A 24,351-nucleotide genomic window follows, 5' to 3' on the forward strand; every position below is an offset into this window, starting at 1 on the left:
GCCGTTCTGCCCCCCACCTCTAGAACTCCTTCCCACCTGACATCCGAAACACTGAGACTCTGACCATCTTCAAATCACTTCTCAAAACCCACCTGTTCAAACAAGCCTACTCACTCTGATTTCCATCCACTACACTGCAAAACTTTTGTTTTAAAATTTGTTTTTTGTAAAACTGTTAACTCCCTCCTTTTTAAACTGTAATTTTTATGTTTTATATTTACTGCTTTGTAATTCTATGTTTTTATTGTTGCTATTATTAACTCTGCTTGTAAGGTTTTTTGAAAGGCGCCCATAAATAACATTTATTATTATTGTTGTTGTTGTTGTTGTTGTTATTAGACTTGTGCAGTACAGGATGGTTTTTAAAGTGTGTGAACGTTGACCTGTAGCTGCAATAGTCCCCGACTTGATTTGTTGGAGATAACCCTGAGGTTAACAGTCATTTTGCTGTTTTAGAATGTTGTTTAATATATTTCTGCAAACCTAAAATCCCTATTCGTGAAGTTGCTGCTTCACATGTCGTTAGAGCTGATCTTATCCGTCTGTAGCATGTGTTTGTGTTTGCAACAATTCAGAAAAAAAAGCTGAGCAATCTTCCTAAGATGTAAACACAACAGTCTCTTTATTTCTACGTCTTTAAGTTAGAGGATTGAGTTACGTGACAGCTGTAGTACACCCATCTTATCTTCTCTAGATGCTTAAGTTGTAAGTTGTGTTGTAGCTAATTCAAGGTGAAAGGAGAAGTACAGCCAGCTCAGGACGGGGGTCGACACTGTGAGATGGACAAACTGGGAGCCATCATTGGAATTTGAACTTTGCCCCATAATGCAGTGACACTCAACCTTGACTTCCAAGTGGCCTGAAGCAAATTTTTACTGAAAGTAAATCATAGTTTTTGATGGTTTTAGATCAAGCACAGGAAAAAACATCAATTTAGTGTTTTAGTAGAGCATAAATCAAATAAAAATATCAAAAAGATTCATTGTATCATCTTAAAACTCGATAATACATTCAAGACAAACTCTTAAGTTCAGTCCCAAAGGGATTAAATGAGTGACATTTTTCCTAAACAATTTAGCAAACTGTGTCTTTCAGGACAGATATGTTATTTAGAATAGAATTCATGATGATAATTTGCTGTATATGGAGAGCAAATTAGGCTTCAACTAAAATGTTTTCTGAATTTATTCTATCTAGGAGTTAGAAATGTAAACCCCAAACCAAAAAAAAAATCGGAGTGCACAAGTTTATAGAAAACAAAGATATACAGTGTCCTTAAAAAGTTTGCCATTTTTCACGCTCCTCCTTTATTCCCCCAATGCAGGAAGTTGCAGTATTTTTTCCTAGCCCAGGATCCCTCCAATTTGTTGAATTTCTCGAAATGTTCCGTTTGTTAGGCTGAAAGGAAAAATCACAGAAAAATCACCATAAGGGCTGCTTTGCATTTTTAATTAAGAAACTAACATATGAATATATTTGCATATTATTGAGTTGTAGATTAAATCATGCATATATAATGAGGGCGCAGCAGCGCTCATACGTACGCCTCTCTCTCTGTAACTCTCCCTGTGCTGTGCTTACTGCTTTTTGGCAAGCTGAGGTTCAGATAGATGCCAGGCATGCACGTACACATGCACGTAAGCATGCACGCACGCAGCCCTCAAACACTCACATCAGAGTCACACTTCCACACACTCTCCAAACACATTTGCTCTCTGCAAGTCTCTCAGTTTGTATATTGGAGGAAAATCAGCCTTTAATTCTCTGCGTAAGAACCGAGGCCACCTAGAGAGAAGTATATACAGGTGTTCCTAATTCTTTGTTTTTCCCGTGTTCCTGTGAATCTGTTACAGATAAAAACAAAAGCTACATTTACTTATTCAAATACATGAATATCCATCAGGGTTGTCTGGTGCTGGCACACATCCCAGTTTACGTGGGGCATGAGGCCGGGTACACCTTGGGCAGGTGTCCAATACATCAAAAGGCTTAAAGAGAGACAATCACACACACACACACACACACACACACACACACACACACACTCAGACTTGTAAATTCACATTTTTGGAAATTCAAACTTTGAAGTATAGCTAATTTTCAAGGGATTAAAACCTGCTGCCACGTTTTATTATGTCTTTGATCAGGGCTGGCTTTAGGTCATTTGGTGCCCCCGCCCCAACATGATTAAATAAAAATAGATGTTTTTATTTTTTTCAAGTCTATACACAGTATGTACACATTATTATTTATTTTAAATATCAAGACAAAACAATGCAATTCTGCGACACAACAAACCATTGAAAAAAAATATGACTTATTTAAAAAAAAATTATATATATATATATATATATATATATATATATATATATATATATATATATATATATATATATATATATATAAAACACCTACAGGTATAGTGCAAATGTCTCAAGGGAACAATAACAAAAATTGTGCAAAATCCAAAAGTAATACAGAACAATGCAATCAGAAATGAAAATATAAAGGTTTCAGTACAAGGACATTTCTACTTTCCTGTTTGGTTTTACTAGTCAGTAACACAAATCTTAAAACCAAAGAACACAATGTGCAAACAACACAATAGAATTATATATATATATATATATATATATATCAATATGGGCAGAAGATTAGCAGGCACAGTTACACATTTTTTATATTAATATTCAATTAAGAGCAAACATGTACAGTGATTGTAAAGGATATGTTTCACGTTCATTATACTTTTTAAAATTATTATTTAAAATAAATAAATAAAAATAAAAATAAAAATTGGGTGCAATGTGGTGCCCCCCAGCAGATGGCGCCCTATGTGGCCGCCTGTGTTGCCTGTTGAGAAGACCAGCCCTGTGTTTGATTTTTTTATTTTTGTCTTTTGCACCTGATGTTTGACACTTATCAATAGATAAATATTCATCATATTTGCAATAACACAACAATGTTCAAGTGAAGTTAAACAATTTTTTTAAAGAATGAATTTACATAGTAAATGTATGTATTTGCCTCTGCAGCTGCCTTGTAATAAAAAAAGGATGCTATCACCAGATTTAATCAAAAGTAGTGAGAATTGTCTTTGTTGTTTTTTTTTAGTTTTTTCTTTTTGTTATTTTTGTAAATCTAAGCAAATATCTTAAGAATAAAAACCAAATGAATGATTTTAAGTTATATTTTAGGTTTCAAATGATACGCAGTGTGAATAAAAACTAGCTTCCTTGTTGGTTTTCTATGCATTGGGTGCTGTTTGTAACTGTTTGCCATTGATAAAGACACCTCCATGAAAGTTAGGGGTTCTAAATTTTTTTCTGTCTAGCAATCTTCTACACTTGTTTGTCCTGATATCACAAACTGATCATTGGCCACGGTTACATGATGTTTTTTTAATTCGGAATCAATTATTCAGAATTAAATAATTCGGAATTAAAGTATTCTGCTTCGTGTTTACATGGAAATAGTCATTCCGAATTGAGGTTTACATTGAAAACACGTTAATTTGCCTTGAAAAAAAACAACAAACCCTTTCTTTTTGGAACATAGAAGCCCAAATAATAAGATAGAGTACTGGAGACGGGGGTCAGACGATCGTACTTTGTCCAATCAAAGCCATCGGTTAGTGCAACGGCTGCTCTTCCTCCACTATACAGCATTTGAAGTGAGGAGAACTTTCGGACGACCTGCGCATCATTTGTGACGCTCTGTGTCCTGTTGCAGGGCTTCATGTCCCCCGATGAAGCCTGTTTCGTTTTCCGATGTCCGTGTGTGTGTAATGTGTCCGTATGAATGTTTATTTTGAAATGGCCATTTTCATTTGGAATTACAATGTCATTTCAAAGAGAATCTATTCTGAATTAAAGCTCTCATGAAAAAGTGTCCATTGAGGGTCAGTCTGCCTGTAATCTGATTAGGGCACCTACAGTAGTTTCTGGAATAAACTCACACTCATCAGGACAGACCTTGACCTTGTGTTTGACGCTTGCCAATCATCTGTTTCTCAACTATCTGTTATCCTTCCTTTCCCTCTCCAGCCTTCATTTCTCCCCCTATTCTCTGCCAGCCTTACCATCCACCTTTTTTCCCTCCTTTTATTATTTCTCCGTTGTCCTTGAGTGTTTATTGCTACTATTTTAAATTTCCCCCTTATTTTATGTTTTATCTTCCTGCTCATTTCCTTCTTCTTCTTCTTCTTCTTCTTCTTCTTCTTCTTCTTCTCCTCATTCTACGGTACTTTGCCTTTGCTAGTGTGTTTTTCACGTAGGTGTCGGAAAAATTAACACTGTCTCTGCAAATTTACCGTCAACCAGGTCTCCCTTTTTAAATTTGTGTTACTCTTCCTTCCATCACTCCCTTCATCAGTCCATCTCTCCCTTCATTTCCCATGCAGTCTGGTTGGGTACAATGCTGGGAGGCTGCCAGCGCTGCAGACAGATGGTCCACTTATTAGATGTGCATCAGCCCTCCCTCCCCTTCCTGTAGCTCGCTTTTTAATCAAATTAAAGCTGAAAGAGAGAGAGAGGGAGAGAGAGAGAGAGAGAGAGAGAGAGAGAGAGAGAGAGAGAGAGAGAGAGAGGGAGAGAGAGAGAGAGAGAGAGAGAGGAGGAGGAGAGGTTTGGGAAACATGTCTTGTTTTTAAGTCTATTATATTCGTAAATAGGATTAATGATGACGATGCAATAAGAAATTTGGAAGTCATGAATTAGTGCATGTCTTGCAGTTTGGCGACTCATTACACTCCTCCCAACCTCGTCCCTGGGATAAAGTAGTGATGTCAAAGTTCAGGTGGGCAAAGTCAATTCCTAAATGATGATGTCACAGCCATCGTCAATGTTGCCGCTGTACAAGAAGAAAACTGACAGCGGCTTGAGCAATTAAATGATGCACCATGGATCACAACAATCTTCAGTAGAACATTTTGAAACACCAAAATCAAGTATTCCAATGCTATACAAATGAGTGGAAACTGTTTGGAATTGCAGTGAGACTCACTGTACGTAATTCATTTCTGAACCCTTTCTGTGCTGATGAAGTCAAATTATTGAAAAATCCCATTCAAGCTTTGGAAGATGTCTTTAAAATGATTTATTTTTTTAAGGATAAGATCCGTTACCAAACTATTTTGAGAAAATCATGTTGCCGAACAAGCAGTCAACCATTTACCAGCAATGATCATTGCTTTAGTTCATTTTATATTAAAACAAAAATCACTTTAAACTGACCTATTTTACTTTGACATGTACACAGATAAATGTTCCGTCATGACTTCAAACTGTTTGTGGTGAACTCTGTTAGACAATTGCACGAGGAATTTAAACTCTGATTAAAATGTTGGCTTTGTGAACAAAAAGCCTTTTGTATCTAAGACTCATTAAAAGGGAAAACAAAGATTGATGTCACTGTTTGTCTCCATAGCAACCTAGTTGTTCATTACACTGTATTTCTGAAAAACGGTTAAGTTTGGGTCATGATAGTAACTACAGAAATGTATCAATTGATAAAAGCTAAAGAGGAAATGGAGTTTCAAAAAAAGAACAAAAATTAGCAAGATTTATAGAAAAGGAAATGTGAATAAAGTGTGAAAAACAAGAAGTAAGCCAGAAAAATTGAATCGGAAAAAGAAGCCTTTAAATAATGAAATAAAAAGAAAATAATTGAAAATGGAATAAGAAAAAAAAAACAAAAAGAAATATGAGGATGGGGAAGAAATATTGTCCTTATTTTCCTTATCCAAAAATCCAAAGTTGAATCTTACACTTTTTGAAATGAACGAAGTATTATTATTTAAAAAAAATAAATAATAATTAATTAAAAAATGTATTCATTCTGGGGAGAAATTTCAAATGTTTTATATTGTTACAAGTATACAGTATAAGTACATGTATATATTTGTAGCGATATTAGGGGGAGAGAGAGAGAGAGAGAGAGAGAGAGAGATGCTATGTATGGAAAAATATGTAAAATGTGTTTGAGTAAGAGATGAAATGCAAAGGTGAGAATGTATTTAAGAACATATTTGTATCTGTATTTCATATGTATTTCTTTATCACAGCACCTGTTATTGATGGAGTCAGAAACAGTGTAAGTGTTTTAGTTGGATTACTTCCTTTGACCATCCCTGTTACTTAAACTATTGTGATGTTCCCAGTGGCCACTAGCTACAGGAGAACTAAAGTTCAACCATGTGGTCAGATCTAATCTGTGAGCTGATGTTCATCTAAAAACGTTTGCTTTGGATTTGTATTATTTAATGTGCATCATAAATGGCATGAAAATAACTCAAAGCAGTCATGTTATATTAATGCTGTGCTAGTGAAGCATTAAAGCACCAAATAGCCACATATATTAATGGTACCTTCCATACAGAGACACACATCTGAGTTCAGATGCTGTGGAGTGACTAAAACGCCTTTAAAGGAAAATGGTCTGTGAAATGGTGGAAAGAGAAGATGGAAAGGGTGAAAGAAAGTCATAAACATTCAAAGTAGCCAGGAAAACATGAGAGCGTAAAGCGAAGAAGAGGAGGAAGAGGAAAAAGTGAATGTTCGGCTCAGTTCAAAGGCACGCGGCTCCTCGCGCAGGAGGGAGAGAGGGAGGGTGGGTGGGGTGGAGGGTTTATCACGAGAGCATTGATGGGGAATGGATGGATGCTGGCTTTACACATTTAACGTGGGAAGTTTAAACGAGAGTCGGCGACCGCGCGCGTGTCCACGAGCGCCTCGCGTGAGCAACATTTGAACAGAGTGAGGGTACGCCCCCCCCCCCCCCCCCCCCCCTCTCTCTCTCTCTCTCTCTCTCTCCGTTGCGCTCTCTCTCTCTCTCTCTCTCGCTCTCTCTCTGCCTACTTTGCATATTCAGCGTTCCTCGGCTCTGCCATACGTGAACATGAGAGTGAAGGAATTGTGGGCCTTGGTAAAAATCGTGGCAGCCCAGCGGTGATAGTTGTGCGGCCACGACAGAGCGAGACAGGGAAAGTTCCGAAAAGAAGCAGCAAAGGTGGAGACGACGACGAAAGGCGTGGCGCGGGGAGTGTTGCGCTAAAGAATCCAACACTTGGTGTTTGTTGGTCCCGCGGAGGAGAGGAACGATGTACTGTGCGTACACCATTCCCGGGATGACAGGCAGCTCGCTCATGTATTACTACAACGGCAAAGCGGTGAGTACGACGGCTCTGTCCGCATGAATGTAACAGTGCGTGTGTGTGTGTGTGTGTGTGTGTGTGTGTGTGTGTGTGTGTGTGTGTGTGTGTGTGTGTGTGTGTGTGTGTGCGTGCGTGGGACGTAAAAAGATGTTAAGGTTTATACAAACGATGGAAGGACGCTGTCAAACATATGCGCGGCTCGTGGACTGTCGGTCAGGGACCATATATATATATACGATATATATATATCGTTGTAGTATTGACGATAAATGTATGCGGTCCGTGTCTCGTGTGTGTGTATAGTTGTGTGTGTTTCTTTAAAGTCTACATTTTCACATACGCTTTCTCTGTTTAATTTTTTTTTTAATTAATTTGAGTAAATTTTTTTTTTTTTTTTTCGTTTATTGAAATGTGTAATTGATACGACACACAAAGTGACATTCTCAGTGTGTGTGTGTGTGTGTGTGAGTGTGTGTGTGTGAGTGTGTGCGTGCGTGCGTGCGCTTGCGTGTGTTTTATTTGTTTGGGCCTAATTTTATATTAAGTATTGAATAACATTTCAATGACAACGAAATATATAATCCGGTTTAAAAAAAAAAAAGTATAATATACATATATTGTTAATTTTATTAAGTCTGCTGGCGCGTGCCTGCTTTTGTCATAATACACTTTTTTTCAAAGGGACCGTTTTTAAACTAAATACTTTTGTAATGTATTTGTAAAATGTATGTTGTTAAATTATTATTTGTTTGACTCGCCTATAGCTATGTATTTTTAAATACCAGCATAAACATTTTTAATACATTCACTATTATATTTGCTATTATTTTATGATTTTTATTCTTTTTATTATTATGATTGTCAATAACCAAATTTAATAGCCATGAAAAATAAATCTATATCCACCTTTATAATAGTATAATTAGTAGACTAATAATTGTGAACTTCTTTGGAGAAGTAATTAAATTAAAGTGAATTAAAGTGAACAATATTGGTCTAATTATTATATGTTAGAGAGAAAAAGAAAGGGGAAATGTCTGAGAAAGTCATCCAGCAGGTGTGATTGTGCCTGACCTCCTGTGAACCTGTGTGGCTCGTAACCCCCACCTGTAAAATCAGGGGTGAAGTGATTTAGGTGGAGGGGGTGGAATGGATGTTAAAGCTGGGAGAAGGTGAATGCATTCTGCAGCTTTCCTTACAATGCCAGGAACATCTAGAAAGGAATGTCAGTGAGTTGCAGGTGCAAATGAAGACGAGGGGGCCTGGGTTTTTCCTGCAGGATCCACCTGTCATCGCTCCGTCTGTCTGTCTGACTGAATCTGAACCATCACCTCTTCTGTCTCCGTTGCTTTTCATGGAGAAGGGAGGATGTGGAGAGGTTGTCAGAAACACAATAAAAACAGCGTGTAAAAAAATTCCTATCTTGAAATAAAAGCGTAGTTTTAAAACGTTGAATACAAAACCACGTGACGACAGTGTTGAGGCCCTTACTTACAGTTTAAACTAATTCTGCTAAACACAGAAATGTCTAATAAATGTTTGCCTTATTTAGTAAATTTAAAGACTGCATTTTTATTTAATTGGTAAATAATTTGCACCTTTTTACCTTAATTGTTTATTTTTCGTTATATCTATTAGATTAATTTAGTATTAGTTCCTGAAATGTAATTTATTGTATTATATCATTTGTAAAAGGAAATTCAGATGTTTTATATGTTCTTTTCCAATGTTAAATATATATATATATTTAAATCCACTTGTTTTTGTATTGTGTGGCCTTGTGTTATGAACTGGCTGTAATCTAATGGTTTTAAACAGAGGCCTTTTTGTTGGAGCTTCATTCCAACAGTCCATCCTCTGTCCTCTCAGTGGCTGATGGGTGTCCGGCCCCCGTTCGGCTGCTGGCCATCACCAGCTCTCGGGATGTTTTTTTGTACCTGTTCTCTGCTAAGGGCCTTCTTTGTATACCTTGTCTTTTGGGTGATGCCACGGAGCCCGACGCAGCACCAAAGCTTTGTTTGGTGGCTGTGCTGCTGGATGGCACATTGTGCTGATGGATTTGATCCAGTGCCAAGCTGCTCTGTCTTCCCTTTACTCCCGTCTCTGTGTCACAGCTCATTTATACCCATCCCTTCTCCAACCGTAAGAGACATAAAGGCAGTCGCGCTCTTGAAGTAATAACTGTCTCCATTGAGCTGCTTTTGGAGCATTTTGAGGGTTTATGAAACCCTTAGTGATCCAAAAGTGAAACCAGGCCTGCCAAAAATGTCACAGAGGCAGAAATGAGAAAGTTAATGGTTAGGGGGTAAATCTGACGAATTGAGTTTGGGGTTTGAGAGAGGAAGCTGCAAAGACTGGGAAAGATCCGCAACAGACCAATGTGATTGAACAGGGCAGAAGCTGATTCTGCGGCTTTGATTTAGCGAGTGTGTGTGCGCCTGTGTGTTAGGGAAAGGGGGATGGAGGTGTTGAGAAGAAGGAGGACAGGGGTGGGTGAGGGCTGAGGCCCGAGCTTTCGGTTAGCGGCTGTCGACTCCTTAACTTAAGCTCCAGCAGCTTAATGAGGCAGCAGAAAGCCCTGCTAAAAACAAAAGGCCTCATTTAAAGGCGGCCCGGCCAGCCGGCTATTGTTATGCTAACTCTTCATTTGAATATTCAGTAAGTTTTAATTAGGGGAGTCCTGAAGCCGCCTGCCAAAATCCTGCAGTCCGCTCCCAGCGTGCAGCCCCAGGAAACACACTTTTTAAACACTTTGAACTGGCGCTTTTATTTGTCGGCTTTGTAGTTTTGGCAATTACTTTCTTCTTCAGGATACAATGTCGAATGACGAGAAGGAATGAATTAGCGAACTGGAATCAGGGCATTTTTTTGAAGTCATTCCAACTGTGTAAGATTGCAAAATAAATGTTTTTTTTAATCTAATAAGATTATTTTTTTTAAATAAAAAAATATAATTAAAAACACCCTGTAAACAAACGCTTGTTCGAATATGTTGTGAATGCTGAAAAGCACAGTTTTGCAGTAAAATCCCATTGGCTGAATGCAGTTATCAGTCTGTCTCAGATAAACAATTTACTGATTTTAAAATAATTGTTTCTTTAACATTTTAAAAATTGTATACCTTTCTCAGCTTCTCATATTTGTCATATTTGTTTTTTACAACAATAATTACAAACTGAACTGTGTGTGTGTGTGTGTGTGTGTGTGTGTGTGTGTGTGTGTGTGTGTGTGTGTGTGTGTGTGTGTGTGTGTGTGTGTGTCTCATTGTGAAACCAGTGTGGACATCCTGTGTGCTCAGTAGGCTGGAATTAGAGCACTGCATGTTATGCAATTAAAACTTTATAAATAGACACTTTGTGTGTGTATGCGTGCGTGTGTATGAATGTGTGTGTGTACGAATGTGTGTGTGTGTTTGTGAGAAGGCCTCCTCTCCATCTGCTTGTCTTTTTCTGTTTGAACAACTCCTTAAAAAGACCATTTTGTTATTTTAGTGCTTCTTTTTGTCCGTTTTCTGTTCGTTTGTTTGATTTCTTTCTTTTTTTTTTTTAATGCGTTGTTTTAAAAAATATATATATTTTTTAATCAAGGCTTGTGTCAGTGCTGTGGGTCTCTTGGGTCCTGTCTTGCCATTTTAAAGTAATCCTGTGTGTGTGTCTGTGTGTGTGTGTGTGCGCGTGCAAACCTTGTGTGTGTTTGTGTATGTGAGTTAAGGCCGACACTTCATTCAGTTTTAAAGCCTAATCCTTCTACAAATCTATAATGTGTGTGTATGTGTGTGTGTGTGTGTGTTCTTGCTCAACATCACAACAAAAAGCAGGTTCATAATTGAGCACATTTGCAGTTCACTGCTCATTTTGAACACATACTTCACGTGTGATTTTAAGTAAACATCCTTTTTGACATGTGCAAGAATATGTATTCTTTATCATTTTATTGAACGTAATTTGAGGCTAAAAATGGTACTTTTTTGTATTTTGATGCCTAAATATCTGAACATATTTGAGTGTTTTAAATCAGAGTTTTGGACTATCAACACTCGTCTGCACCTGACCTTCTTTGTCAATTGGCAGCAATTTCTCAAGTAAAAAAAATGAAATGACTCAGAAGAAAGTGACTTGTCCTATCCTCCCTGAATTATTGCACATTTCTGCTCTTCATTACTAATGTAAGGGAGGAGGCTAATTAGCTGGTCGTTAGTGATGTCATAGTTGTCACATGTTTGAAATATAAAGCTCACTGGCTGATGAATATGTTTGGTGATAATGACACGCTCTCTTGTTTAATCTTGCATAAAAGCTTGACGTTCCTCTTTGCTGCTTTAGCATTCACAGTTGTTGTTTGTTTCTCCTCTATTTTAAATGTGCTTTAGTCCCTTCTCCATTACTGGCTAGTGGCTGTAAATATGTGCATTACTAAACTCCAAATTTAACGTATGATTATGTTTTGTCTTTTGGCTTCCTTGGGGTTTTAATGATGCCTAATTTAAGTGGTTAAAAATATAAAATAATTAATTTTTTTCTGTCCAATTTTTCCTTTTTGTAAATGCTTTTACAGAGCGTGGCTGTCTGCAGTGTCATGCAGATAGTGGAGAAGGAGAACAACCAGAAACTATATTCAGATTAAAAGATGAAACATGTAAAATTATTGGTAATTAGAATAAATTGAGTTCATAAATGATTTTTTACTTTTTATTTATTATTTTGCATGTACAGAACAAATTCTTTTCTTATGAAGCCCCTAAATGAAATCCTGAGTAAAGCTGAGTACTGCTGCTTCTCATTGATGGTATGCAGAGCAGGTTGTATAACAAGTCCTGTGGTCACTTTTTTTTCTGTCTTTATAAATCTTTGACTTGAATGGACAAGGTCACAGCTGCCAAAATAGCGTGAATGCACATCCACACACAGACACACACTGAGCCATCTCTCTGTGTCTGTGTGCGCGTGTGTACGTGTGTGTGCGTACGTGTGCGTGCGCGCGTCCCATTAGGGAAGGTGGACAGTAAAGCAGGGCCGAACACATTCTTGGGATTGCTGGGAATTTCCACCCCGACCCAAAGCTCACTGTCTGCTGCCGAGTCGCAGGTTTGATTCCTGTATGACTGAGTGTCTGCCAGCACCATCCAACCCTCTGAACATCAAGGTTGTCGGCTGGCATATGGGGATAGGCAGCGGTGTTCTGTGTATCTGGTCGGCTTGGCCGTGCAGCCACATGGGCCGTCGGGGCATGGATGCCTTTTAGCTGCACACAACAAGCCCTGTGGCAGCCATATTGGAAGGTTAGGAGACCTTGGCAGCAGCAACTGTGACATTCTAATTGGCTGACTGTACTGATGAGAAGACATTACGCTCTTTTCTGATTGGACGCTGCACAGTTATTGTATGGTTTATTATCACATATTTTTAACCATATGGTTTTTTATGTTTGATGTAACATTAATATATGTTAAATATATAATTGACCTAATTGAAATTAAGTCTACGTTTTTACAAAGGATACAATAGAAACATTTCAAAGGATTTTTCAATTCTTTGGCTTCAGTTAAAAGTAGGTACAACTTTTTCATTTCCGATATGATACCGATATTGCAGCCTTGTGTGTCAGCCGATACCGATATTGATCCGATATCAGCATGAATCCATACATAATGTCGGACCGATATCGATATCGGATCGAGACACTCCTAGTTAAAAGTGTCTCCGTTTGAGTTTGTTAAAGAGCATTACAGTGTAGGCTTTACTGGAGCTTTATATCCAACACTGCTGTATAACAGTGTCTCTTCTTCATTGCACACTGACACTGATGTGTGACATGGCTGTTTGGGTTTAGTTGGTTTCCGGTCTGTGTGGCCTCAGACAGCGCAGAATGTCTGTGGTTGGTAAATTAAATATCATTGTCAAATTAAGTACTGTTTGTGTGTACATGCAAGTGTGTTTCTGTGTTGTAACAAATGCTCTCACTGTAGCATTGACAGAAGAAATGTAGGCTTAAGGATGTCGCGCGCGCGCGTGTGTGTGTGTGTGTGTGTGTTTAGTGGGTCAGTCATGCTGTGGGTGAGCTGTTAGGGAGGCTGCATGGACTCACTGATAAGCACTGGACAGCTTGTCACACTTGATACAACAACACAACAAAAAGGTAGCATAATGAGACAGTGCAGCGCTGCAGAACAGCCGTCAATGGTGCATTTTCACTAAGCGGTGCACAACACTGCCTGAGAACATTTAACAGCAGCTACAGCTTCCATGAAGGTCACACTATTCAGAGACTATTGTGAGAGGTTTTTTAATATTATTATCAGGGTTGCACCGATTGCAATTTTCTGTCCGATCACCAAAATAAGGGAAATCTGCACCAATCGGTGCATCCTAGGGATGTAAAGATGAACCGTGAGGCAGTTAATAAAGGTGTCGATACTCTGAAATTGAATCGCAGCACTTTTTTAATTTTTTAATTTTTAATTTTATTTGTTAGAGCAAAAGGCATTATCTATTTAGGATTTGAAATTCAGGACGCACCACCGTGTTTTAAATCAGAAGTGTGGAAGCTTTTTGGCTTTCCCAAGACAAAATGAAAGAAGTGAGAATGAAAGAACATATGAAATCCAAGGAGCACACAGAGGAAAGGGAGGAACAAGAGAGAGAGAATGAAAGCCATGGTTTGTTTATTTATATTATTTCTTTGATATGGGATTTGTTTTAAATTCCAATTGTTAAGGCACAAAATACATTTTCAGTTGCACTTTTAAAAAGAAAAGGAACTGTTATGCGGTTTTGCATAGTTTATTGTAGAGCCAGAATTAAAAAAAATTTTCATTTCTACTATTTCTTTATTTATTTAATTCAGGATTAATTTTCAATTAAATTGCATTGTTTTGCATAGTTTATCAAGGGATTCTTTTGACAATGAAAGATAAAATAAAAATAATACAGTATTTTTATTTTTATTTTCGAAGGGAAAAAAAAATGAATATTTTTCAGTCATCATTTGTCTACAGTCTCATTTTGTAAAATAAATCGTGAAAGAATCGTATCATGAATTGTATCGGGAGTTGAGTGAATCGTTACATCCCTATCCTTAATTATTAAGATTAATACTTGGTTTTCTATTAAGATCTTACCTGTCAGAGAAACAGAGATAAATGGCAGTGGTGATTGAGCCAATCTAGTCTGCCAGTATCGTGTACTCACTTTCAAAAGGAAAGAAAGAAAGAAAGCAACGACAACAAAAAGAAAGAGTCATGTAAAGAAAGAACAAACGGAAAACAATCCAGCAGCTCTGGAGTACTGAAGTAATCAGCCCTTTGATCTGAATCCTTTATTATTCCAGTGTGGACCAAATAATGCAGTCCTGACACTGCTGCTGGCAGCCATTGATCTTTCACATGTTGGCTATTAGAGGCTCTTAACGGCTACGTTTGCACACTACTGCTGAGAACTCACTCTTCTCTGATGGTTTGCAACAGGTCACAGGTATATATGAGGGTTTTTTATGTTATGTTGATTTTGTTTTTGCTCCAAAGAGGGAACAATGTTGTATGTTTGTTTTTAGCTCTTTCTTATGCACATTGCTATATTCTGTTCTCAATCACTGCATGATTAATATTTATTATGAAATGTATTCACATGATCAAAATGCACTGTACACCATCTTGCTTAGGACTGCTTGATTATAATCAGAATTTCTTTATTAATCCCAGGGGGAAATTGCTTGTTTATAGAAAACATTATAATCACGATTATTTTAGTCATAACTGAAATCATGATTATTCAAATGATTATTTGTCAACCAAACAGTCATTTATTTTTTTGTACAAAAAAACATAAAATATATTCTTATATATTCCTCCAAACACTAAAATCAAGTATGTTCACTTTTGCAGAGAATTTGACTTTCCACTTGTTTACCAAGTGTTTTTGCCGTGTTTTAAGACCACTAGCAACAACTTTCCTCGTGTTAGCCTGCAGGCTAACTTTGGCTTTGAGAGGGGCGGGGCGGAGGGGAGGAGCTTGCACGTGCGTGGATTAAACAACTCAAAGTTAGTATTAATAACATGTGTGCCAAGCTTTATTATTTGTAGATGTTTGACAATAGCGGGTTTGTTTTATTAAGCAAATAAAAGATATGTAAAAAAAAAAAAAAAAATGTATATATATATATATATATATTAGTAATCGTCTCGATTATGTCATTTTTGTAATTGTGGGTGTAATAATCAAAATCGTAATCGAATTTCGATTAATGGAGCAGCCATAATCTTGCCTGAATTGGAAATTATATAGCTGACTCAGCACTTTTTGATATCATAACATAGCATTCTCTTCCAGTCAAAGATAAGCATGGTTTGATTTGGATTGAGCCACATTCTATTATTTTCATCACCCGTTTTCCAAAATCGGTGATAAAATCTCTGAATTAGACACACAGACCTTACAGCCTGATGTAATGTACATTTTAAAAGACAAATTTATGATAAAAAAAGTAAACTTTGATTACTTTCATCGGTCCATCTATAGATGGACAGCTTTAGTTCAACCAGAGAGAATGACATGCCAAATAAAGAGCAAGCTATTATTCATTTTGAGTGCAATATTTTTAGGGGTTTGACTGTTATTTTGAGCTTGCACTTTGTCTGGATGTTTTTGGACATAATAATATATTACGATTTACTAAGTCAAGCACTTGTGTGATGAATGTAGCAGGCCATAGTTAGCATGGTCAGACTCTTGGGATGGTGAGATGGATTTGCAGCCTGTTTGGAAACAGGAGCAGAAGTGGTGACTATACACAAAAGGTCTGTAGTAAGACCCAATATGATCTGATATCAGCAAAAAGAAATCTGAATATATTGTCCTGCATCTAAATCCTCCCATTAGCACTGTGATACATAATCTATTTTTATTGGATTTATTGAGATCTCCTAATTTATTTAATATTTATTTATTTAATTGTAGAATATTCTTCTCTTTCAGGTTAAAATGTATGTAACCCATTGTTTAATAATAAAGGGGTCCGTTTTTCTCAAACCTACTGTTTCTAACTATTGTTCTTTGTTTGAGTAGTCTAATCAAATTTATTCTAACATTCCACATTACATAATAAGTAACAAAAGTATGTATGATCTGCGCTAATATTGTATCGGTATTGGTCAATCCTCAAGGCAGCAATATTTGGTATCGTATTGGAAGTGATATGACCGTACTCTAATACATTTTACATTTGATCAGATCCCTAGACAGAGTGAGGGATGAAGCTTTTAATTCAAATTTATTTATATAGCGCAAATTACAACAAAGTCTACTGTATATCTCAAAGCACTATCGAAATATAAAATTCATAATAAGAAGGAAAAAACCCAACAAGATCCACATGAAGAAGCTTTTAGCGACAGTGGGAAGAAACAACTCCCTTTTAACAGGAAGAAATCTCCAGCAGAACCAGGTTCAGAGGTGGCAGCCTTTGAACGATGTCTGAAGCCATAACTTGACAGGAGAAAAAAGAGAAGCCAGGGCTTTGTGTCCCCTGGCACCAATTCATGTGTTGGCATTGCTCATCTCTCCCAAAATATTTAGCACATCAGCTTGAATTATTTTCTTCTTTGTGCGTTTAACTGAGATCAAACGGGGAAAGTGATTGAAACTGCTGGATTGTGGTAAAACTGCACAGAAAAGTATGTTCAGATTTAGATCAGAGGGCAGAGGCAGGTTTAAAGACAGATTTACTCTGACGACTAAACCATCTGTGGAACAATCAGGTCTCTGTGGACGTTTTAACTATATTTTACATCATTTAGTTTAGTTTATTCTTCTGCATTGATCTTTACATTTCTCTAATAAATATGTGTTATCGAATGTCAAGGAAGCAGTTCATGTTTCAGGTTCTTTTATAAAGCCTATTGGATTACTTTTACTAAACTTTTTTTTATTTGTATTTTTTAAATGAAACATTGTAAATGCAACTAAAGGAGCTGCATTTACTGACATCACCTCACCTGCAATTAAAGGCACAAGGAAGTACCACAGCCCCTCTTCCTTTTTTATGTGTAATATCTTTAGAGCGTTCCATGTGCAAACTACAACGAGCTGGTGATCTGGGTGGTTTAATGCCATCACAGCTTCACTTGTATGAAAAGGTTAAGGGGTTAAAATCCCTGCAAACTCAACTGAGAAAGATGAGGGATTAAGTGTGATAATGTACTCTCTGCTACATTTAGTCCTCAGATGCACTTACCATTCTCGTACTGCTCATTTTTTTAAAACTGAGAGACAAGTATAGTTGATGCATTTCAAAGGCTATGCAGCTCTCGGCTAAACTGGATTTATTTAGATGATTAGAAGAAAAAGCCTAAAAAAGGCATTATAATTTGAGACTCATCCTGTTTATTTTAAAAGGTCGAGAAAGGGTTAGTTAATGAAACAGAAACAAATGATGCAACTTGCTTACTTACTGAAATACATCATGGACAACTAAACATTCTTTACTGAGTATTGTTGATCAGATGAACTTCATTCATCCCTGGTTAGAGTCATTAATGGGATACTTAGCCTGGATTACGTAGACAGCTCAACTGAAAGACTATTATATGTAAACCTAACTAGGAATGAGAGAAGCTACATATCTTCACTCTCATAACAAAAGTGCCTCAGTCATTTTTTTTCCATTTTAAGATTTTATTCCAAACTCATAATGCAACAGTTCTTTGTTTTTTTTTCAAAATAACAATAAATTACTTTTGATATGAGGGTGACGATATGCAATAAAACAAAATTTTTAACTGTAAACACACACTTAACATCTTTTACAAACTGTGACGCAGTGATTACTCAAGGAACAGGAAGTGCTTCATTCATTTAACTCCAACTGGTTTGATGAGGTTAAAGGCATCCGATGGTTGCCATGGTAGCGTAGACGAGTAGTGTTCAAATGCTGTGCCAGCTTCCACTTTCAATGTCCCATTTCTCATTTCCTGGAAAGTGCAACGTCAAAAGCCATCCGTAATATTCCTGGTCTTCTTTAAAATAATGTCATAACGTCCAAGAAACTGGATGCCATGTAACCAAGTGCTAAAACTTCAGATTGAAATGTAGAGGAATATTGGAAGCAGAATTATAAGGAGTTTAGCTGGGGATGAATAAAGTATTCTGAGTTACGACAAAATGTTATGGAAACCATGATTCTTTAAAGGCTAAAAGTTTGTATAAATGACTCCAAAGACAATTATTTTACAAATTAGTAACAAAATTGTATTATTCAGCTTTAGTCAAACAGCCTCATGGTTTGTTTGATTTCACTTTAGTCTTGCTGTGTTTGATCAACTACAACATTGTTGTGTCCGAGAATCAAATGATGCTGCTTAGTCAGCAGGTGAACGCTGCTTTTTGTCTCTCACCCCACCCGACTTTCTGTGGCAGCCATCTTATGTGTTTGGTTGGCTTGGGTTGGCACACGGCACCTTGGTTACCATGCTACAGTGAGATGAGACCCATGTGCCCACTGCCAGCTTGCATCACCATGGAAACAGGATCAGTGTGACCCAGCATCCTAGTAGCAGCCATTGCACACTGCTTCGAACTCTCTGTCTGCACCTTCTTCAATAATTAACATGCCGCGGCAGCCATCTTAGCCTTTGGCTTGGTGTAAGTGCCTGCCAGCACGTTGCCTCAGCAACCAAGTCCCTGTGACCTCATGCTGTTACGGCATTGGCCGTGTTGTGACATTTCAACCTTTCGTTCAAATTCACAGTAAAAATTGATTACTTGAAATAAATAAAACTGAGATATAAGTAGAAAGATTTTGAAACAACGATAAAGAGAATGACAGCTTGCTCAGAGGTGTGTGTACTGCCTCCTACACACTTGTTCTCATCCTGACAGCTTGGCTGTCACAGAGACCAGAGGTCTCATTGGCCGTATGCCCTGCAGCAGTCATTTTGATTGGTTTTCAGGCCCGCTGCCACCGTGCCAGCTGAGAGAACTCATTTGTACGTCCGTTTGTGTTGTGTTTGTCACGTTTGGTAAAAAAACAGACAACTAGCGCTCATCACTCCACATGTATCTGTTTCAGTGTGTATTTTTAATGTTATCCTTTCAAAGTCATTTTGCTTTGTTTTTTTTTTTTCTTTATTTCTTTATTACATGATAGAGATTACCATCTGCAGCCAATGCTCTCTGTATTTATTGGTCCTTTGTTTGGTTATGTCCCGCTTTCCAGTTAGAGTTAATTCTATGTTTTGCATCTGACTCTTACAACATAAAACTACTAACTACTACTTCAACAATGTTATGTGAGGTTTGTTCTTTTGGCCTTCAAGAGGATTTGTAGGGCCTCAGCCTTACAGCAAGAAGGTCCTGGGTTCAAAGCCCTGGCGTGGACATTGGGTCCTTTCTCTGTGGAGTTTGCATGTTTTCCTTACTAGTACAGTGCCCGTCGGAAGTATGTATTCATGTGGGAGCATAAGAGGTATATTTGCGGGTGCCAAATGTGGGTGCAATTTTCCTGGTTTAATTCTATGGGACATGTGCATGACTTCATTACTTTTGTATTTTTTTGTATGGTGTATTTTTCTGTAACGTATGTTTTTTGGAGTCATGTGTATTTGTGTATCTTTCTGTTGTCTTTTTGTGCATAAATGTTTGCTGTTTTTTTATTTGAATTTTTTTTGTAATGTATGTTTTTTTGGAGTCATGTGTATTTTTGTATAATTATTGTTTTTGTTGCTATTGTAGTGTGATTCAGGAGTAATTTTGTGTATTTTTCTGTAAATGTATGTTTTTTGAAGTTGAGTACAGCGCCCGTCAGAAGTATGTATTCATATAGTGGGAGCTTAAAAAGAGTTGTCAATTATGGGCATAATAATAACAACATACTCTGAAGCATTGTAAAGGGGTATATTTGCAGGTGCAAAGTAAAATAGCTTGTGCAATTTTCCTGGTTTACTTCTATGAGACATGCGCATGATAAATGTGTTGTTTTTTTTTTTTTAAGTCATTTTTATATATTTTTCGTTTGGTGTTTTTTTCTGTAATGTACAGTGCCCGTCGGACATATGCATTCATGTGGGATTATAAGTATTTAGTTTAGTGTATTTTGAGTCATTTTCATGTTTTTGTTGTCGTTTGGTGTATTTTTCTGTGTTGTCTTTTGTGTAAGTTTTGTATAAATATTTAGTTTTGTGTATTTTGAGTCATTTTCATATTTTTTGTTGTCGTTTAGTGTGTGTGTGCCTGCCTAACTTTCACTAAACTTATCTAGTTTCAGTAGTTAGGTGTAGTGGCAGGTGTGTCGTGAGTGAAGCTGCAGTAATCATCAGGCGGGCTTCACTATGTAGCACCGTTTACTGATCTGACTCAACACTACAGTCACTACCACCCAATGGACAGGTGTCGTGTCACAGACTGTAACCGGACTAAATGGTGGTCTGTTACACACACGTAGACACATAGACGGTGATCGATAGTGAAGCGCACCTGATCGGGGTGTGTGTGTGTGTGTGTGTGTGTGTGTGACTCTCTACCTTGGACACAAATCTCCTCCGTGGGTTCTTTCTCACACACGCACACTGCTGAGAAATGTGCAGCTTTCTTCGGTCTTCCGGTCTAAATAGCAAACGGTCAAACTAATATGAAAATAAACGTTACAAAATGTCATCACCAAATAAAGGGCAGTAAAAAAGTATTTTTCCTCAAAAGAGAAAAGAGAAGTCCACTGGAGCTCATGCACGCTCTGGAAGTGAGATGTTCAGTGAAATGGATATAGATGGTGCGCTAGCGCCCCCTCACACCCTGAGGTCAAAAGCTGAATAGGTTTCATTTCGGGGCCATTCAAGAAGTGAAATAAAATTAAAATAAACATTTGGAAATGACCAAATTACTCCAAAATAACAAATACACACACTCGGGGTATTTGGAACCCGTTGACCGAGTTTCAGGTCGAACTGGCACCGCGTCGGGGAGATATTTGCTCCACACACATCCACACAGACGTCCCTTGCTTTTATAGGTAGATGCTTGTGTGGCTTTTTTCTGGTTCCCCCACTATCCTAAAACATGACTGTTGATTGGAGTTTTTAAATGGCCTGTAGGAGTGAATTGGAGTGTTAGTGGTTGTCTGTGTTGCCCTGCTGGCAATCTGTCCAAGGTGTACCTCTGCTTAATGCCCAATGAGAGCTGCAGATAGGCACCAGCAGACCCCTGCTGATTTAGGAGCAAGCGGGTCAGAAAATGGATGGATTGAAGGAGCTTTACTTGCCTGTTTCAGAGCAATACAGCACATTTAATCAAAAGAAATATCAAATCTTTCGCAAATTCTTCACCTGGACCTTCAATGGAAATTGCTACAGTATTAAACCCTGTGCCAACATGTTTTGGAATAATATCACATGATGAATGTTGAATGGCAGCAAGTGTAGCAAACTGATGTTTGATGTCAAGTCTTGCAGAAAGTCTCCAGCTACGTAATATAATGATTTCCGTTCCACTCATTGAAGCATCGAAATATAAAATGAACAGCTTTGGGAAACTCATTTACTCCTATTGAGCATATTTAGCCTGATTTGGGGATATTTATTAGCTAGTAATAGCATGGCTGGTTATTTAAGTCAATCTTAATCAAGTTCCGTTCTTTCCAACTCGGTTTATAATTTAGTTTAGTGAATTTGCTGACATATCCTCAAGTCTAAATATGCAGATCTCCTCTTTCCTGACTCTTTCACTCAGGAGATGGAATGGACCATCAGCAAATCTCACTTATTTTGGGGGATTAAGGAAATCAAAGTTGTACACTTTAATGTCCTAGACACAGTTCGTGATGATTCATGCATATATCCAAGAATGAAATCAAGTAGTTCAGTGAATAAGGTGGACTTGTTGGTGGGTGTGTCATTGTATTTACGTGTTTCCAAAAGTTAAAGCAGTGGCAACTGACTTCAGCCAACTAAGCAAACCTATGGAAGCTGACCACCAGTTAAAATGGTGAAAATATAAACCATAAATCACGTCTCAACTTGTTAATCAACTTTGTAGCTGTCGTTTACCGACGTCAAGTCATGCTGTGATCTCTCTGATTAACTAGAAATAATACCAAAACTCTCCCAGACAGTTTGGCAGAATGAAAAACTAATCATATAGACAACCAACAACCTACATAGCTGTGATAAAAATAAAAAATAAACATTTTAATACACAAAATTAACCCTCTTAAATCCCCCATTGTGCCATTTGTACATCATGTGGATAGTTTAAATATTGGAATATCCTAAAATGAGAATTACAAATTTAAAGAAAACAACTTCCCAACATTGGAATTAGCGAACATTTGCCAGCTTTGGTCACATTCATATGCTTTCAAAAGATTTCCACTGTTTCTTATTTGACCCTTTTTACAAACCTGCCATTATACATTTTTGTTAACAAAATGAAACCACGAACATTAAACCTCCTATATTACTCATCGTCTACAAAGCTGGAAAAGATTTTAGTATGAAATAAGAAGGTAATGAAGCAGTTCACTCTTTCCTTTGTGTTGGATTCCACAGGTAAATTGGCGGTGCAGTAGCACTAATAACAAATCAAACATCCTGAGCTGTGTGTTTATCTGTTGTCTTGCCGAGGCTTCTGCTAGTTTTTGTTTATGTGAGTTTTCCTCGTCTTCTTCATTCAGCTTGTCAAGACTCTGCGTTGGCTGAGGCCGTCCTGCTGCTAACGATGGTTGGCAGTCGGTTCCATGTGGCAGTAATTAAATCAAAGGAAATTGGTTGAAGAAAAAAATTCAGGAGAAGTGTGGAGTGACTTTGCCAGAAAGAAAAACGTCTCTTGGTTGAAAGGAAAGCGAGTGGCTAATGAAATGAGCGTGGAAGAGACTTGTAAAGAGCTGTCACCTGTGCGTAATAGTTTTGTTCTCGGCACAAACACACATTTACCCTCATATGTACGTGCACGAAATGTACAATAACAACAAATAATGGCCCGTTTGTTTTCCTCATCAGTTATCTCACCAGTGTTTGAACTTTTCAATGAACACCGTGCTGTCCTTTCCATCTGACATAAACTATTATTCTTTATTTTTAATGAGTGGATGGCAGAGATTGGATTTTATTGTCATATCAAAAAGGATGATTCAAATTGTTATTCTCTTTATGGTGTGTGTGTGCGCTCACGTGCGTGTGCCATTTTGTGTGTAGGGCCTCAGATTTTCCGTTTCAGATTATACCAATTCCATCTCATCAGCTTTCTCTAATTTGATGTCATTACTGGCATATTAAACTTCCCAAAATGGCTTATTAGGGATTCATTGAGTTAATTGTTAATAATTTCATTGCACAGATTGACATATCTGTCTGTTCATCACATCAGAACACCCCCTTTACGACTGAAAAACTGTGAAAATGTTTGTCTCTCAAAACATGTAGGTGAGGGTACATTTCAAAGTCCCATTTTAGGAAGTGTTTTCCCTCATTTTAGTTTGTTTTACACGCATCATATCTGGTGAAGCCCTGAATTTCTTACTGAAATTTTGATTCTCATACTTACTACTCAAACACTCACTGGAAGAGACACACACACACACACACACACACACACATGCGCACACACACAGTCAGTCCCAGAACTTTGGCTATTTCCTGTGTCGGGGGAACATTATAAAGCCACATTATGTTCCCCATGAGTCTCCATATTCCCTGAAATCATTTGTTCAGTGGGTGTGTGTGTGTGTGTGTGTGTGGGTGGGTGCGTGCGTGTGTGCGTGTAAAGAGCCTTTTCAATTTCCTGGGAAATTTGATGTGAGAGTTTTTCAGCTATTTACCTTACACACACACACAGACAGACACACACACACACACGTCTATTCTCTGCCAAAATTCATCGAACAGTTGGATGAGGCACATGAGCTCTTCCTTCAGATTTCTAAATGTTTTTTCTTAGAGCTTTGATCTTCCACGTAGCTCGTCTAATATAAAGAAGACATTAATGCAATGATGAACAGTTTACCAGCACAGACAAAAACGGCTCTGCAACTCTGGGTTTCGTAGCTGGTTCTGTGTAATTAGTGGTCAATTAAAGCAATGTGACTTCACTGGCTGTCTGATGCTTTGATCTTAGTGCTTCTGGCCAAACCAGGCACCATCTTGAATTCATTTACAAGCCGCTGCTTAAACACGCCATCCTTGCAGGTTGTCACTTCCTTTTCCCTTTGCTATTTTTTTT

At 37.7% G+C, this 24,351-nt stretch overlaps 1 protein-coding gene across 7 annotated transcripts in view; it reads left to right on the forward strand.

Annotated features, from left to right (window-relative positions):
- tcf4 (transcription factor 4) overlaps positions 1 to 24,351 on the forward strand; it is a 243,408-nt gene that overhangs the window by 157,845 nt on the left and 61,212 nt on the right. For 2 of the 7 annotated variants that reach the window (XM_028462066.1, XM_028462067.1), the window contains exon 1: positions 6,884 to 7,168. The exons of the other annotated variants lie outside the window; for them this stretch is intronic. In XM_028462066.1, the coding sequence (XP_028317867.1) occupies positions 7,100 to 7,168 (69 nt within the window). In that variant the 5' untranslated portion in view covers positions 6,884 to 7,099. Of the gene's footprint in view, positions 1 to 6,883; positions 7,169 to 24,351 lie in introns of those variants that run through there. 7 annotated transcript variants of the gene reach the window in all.

The sequence above is a fragment of the Gouania willdenowi genome, chromosome 12 (genome assembly GCF_900634775.1).
Source record: "Gouania willdenowi chromosome 12, fGouWil2.1, whole genome shotgun sequence".
NCBI lineage: Eukaryota > Metazoa > Chordata > Actinopteri > Blenniiformes > Gobiesocidae > Gouania > Gouania willdenowi.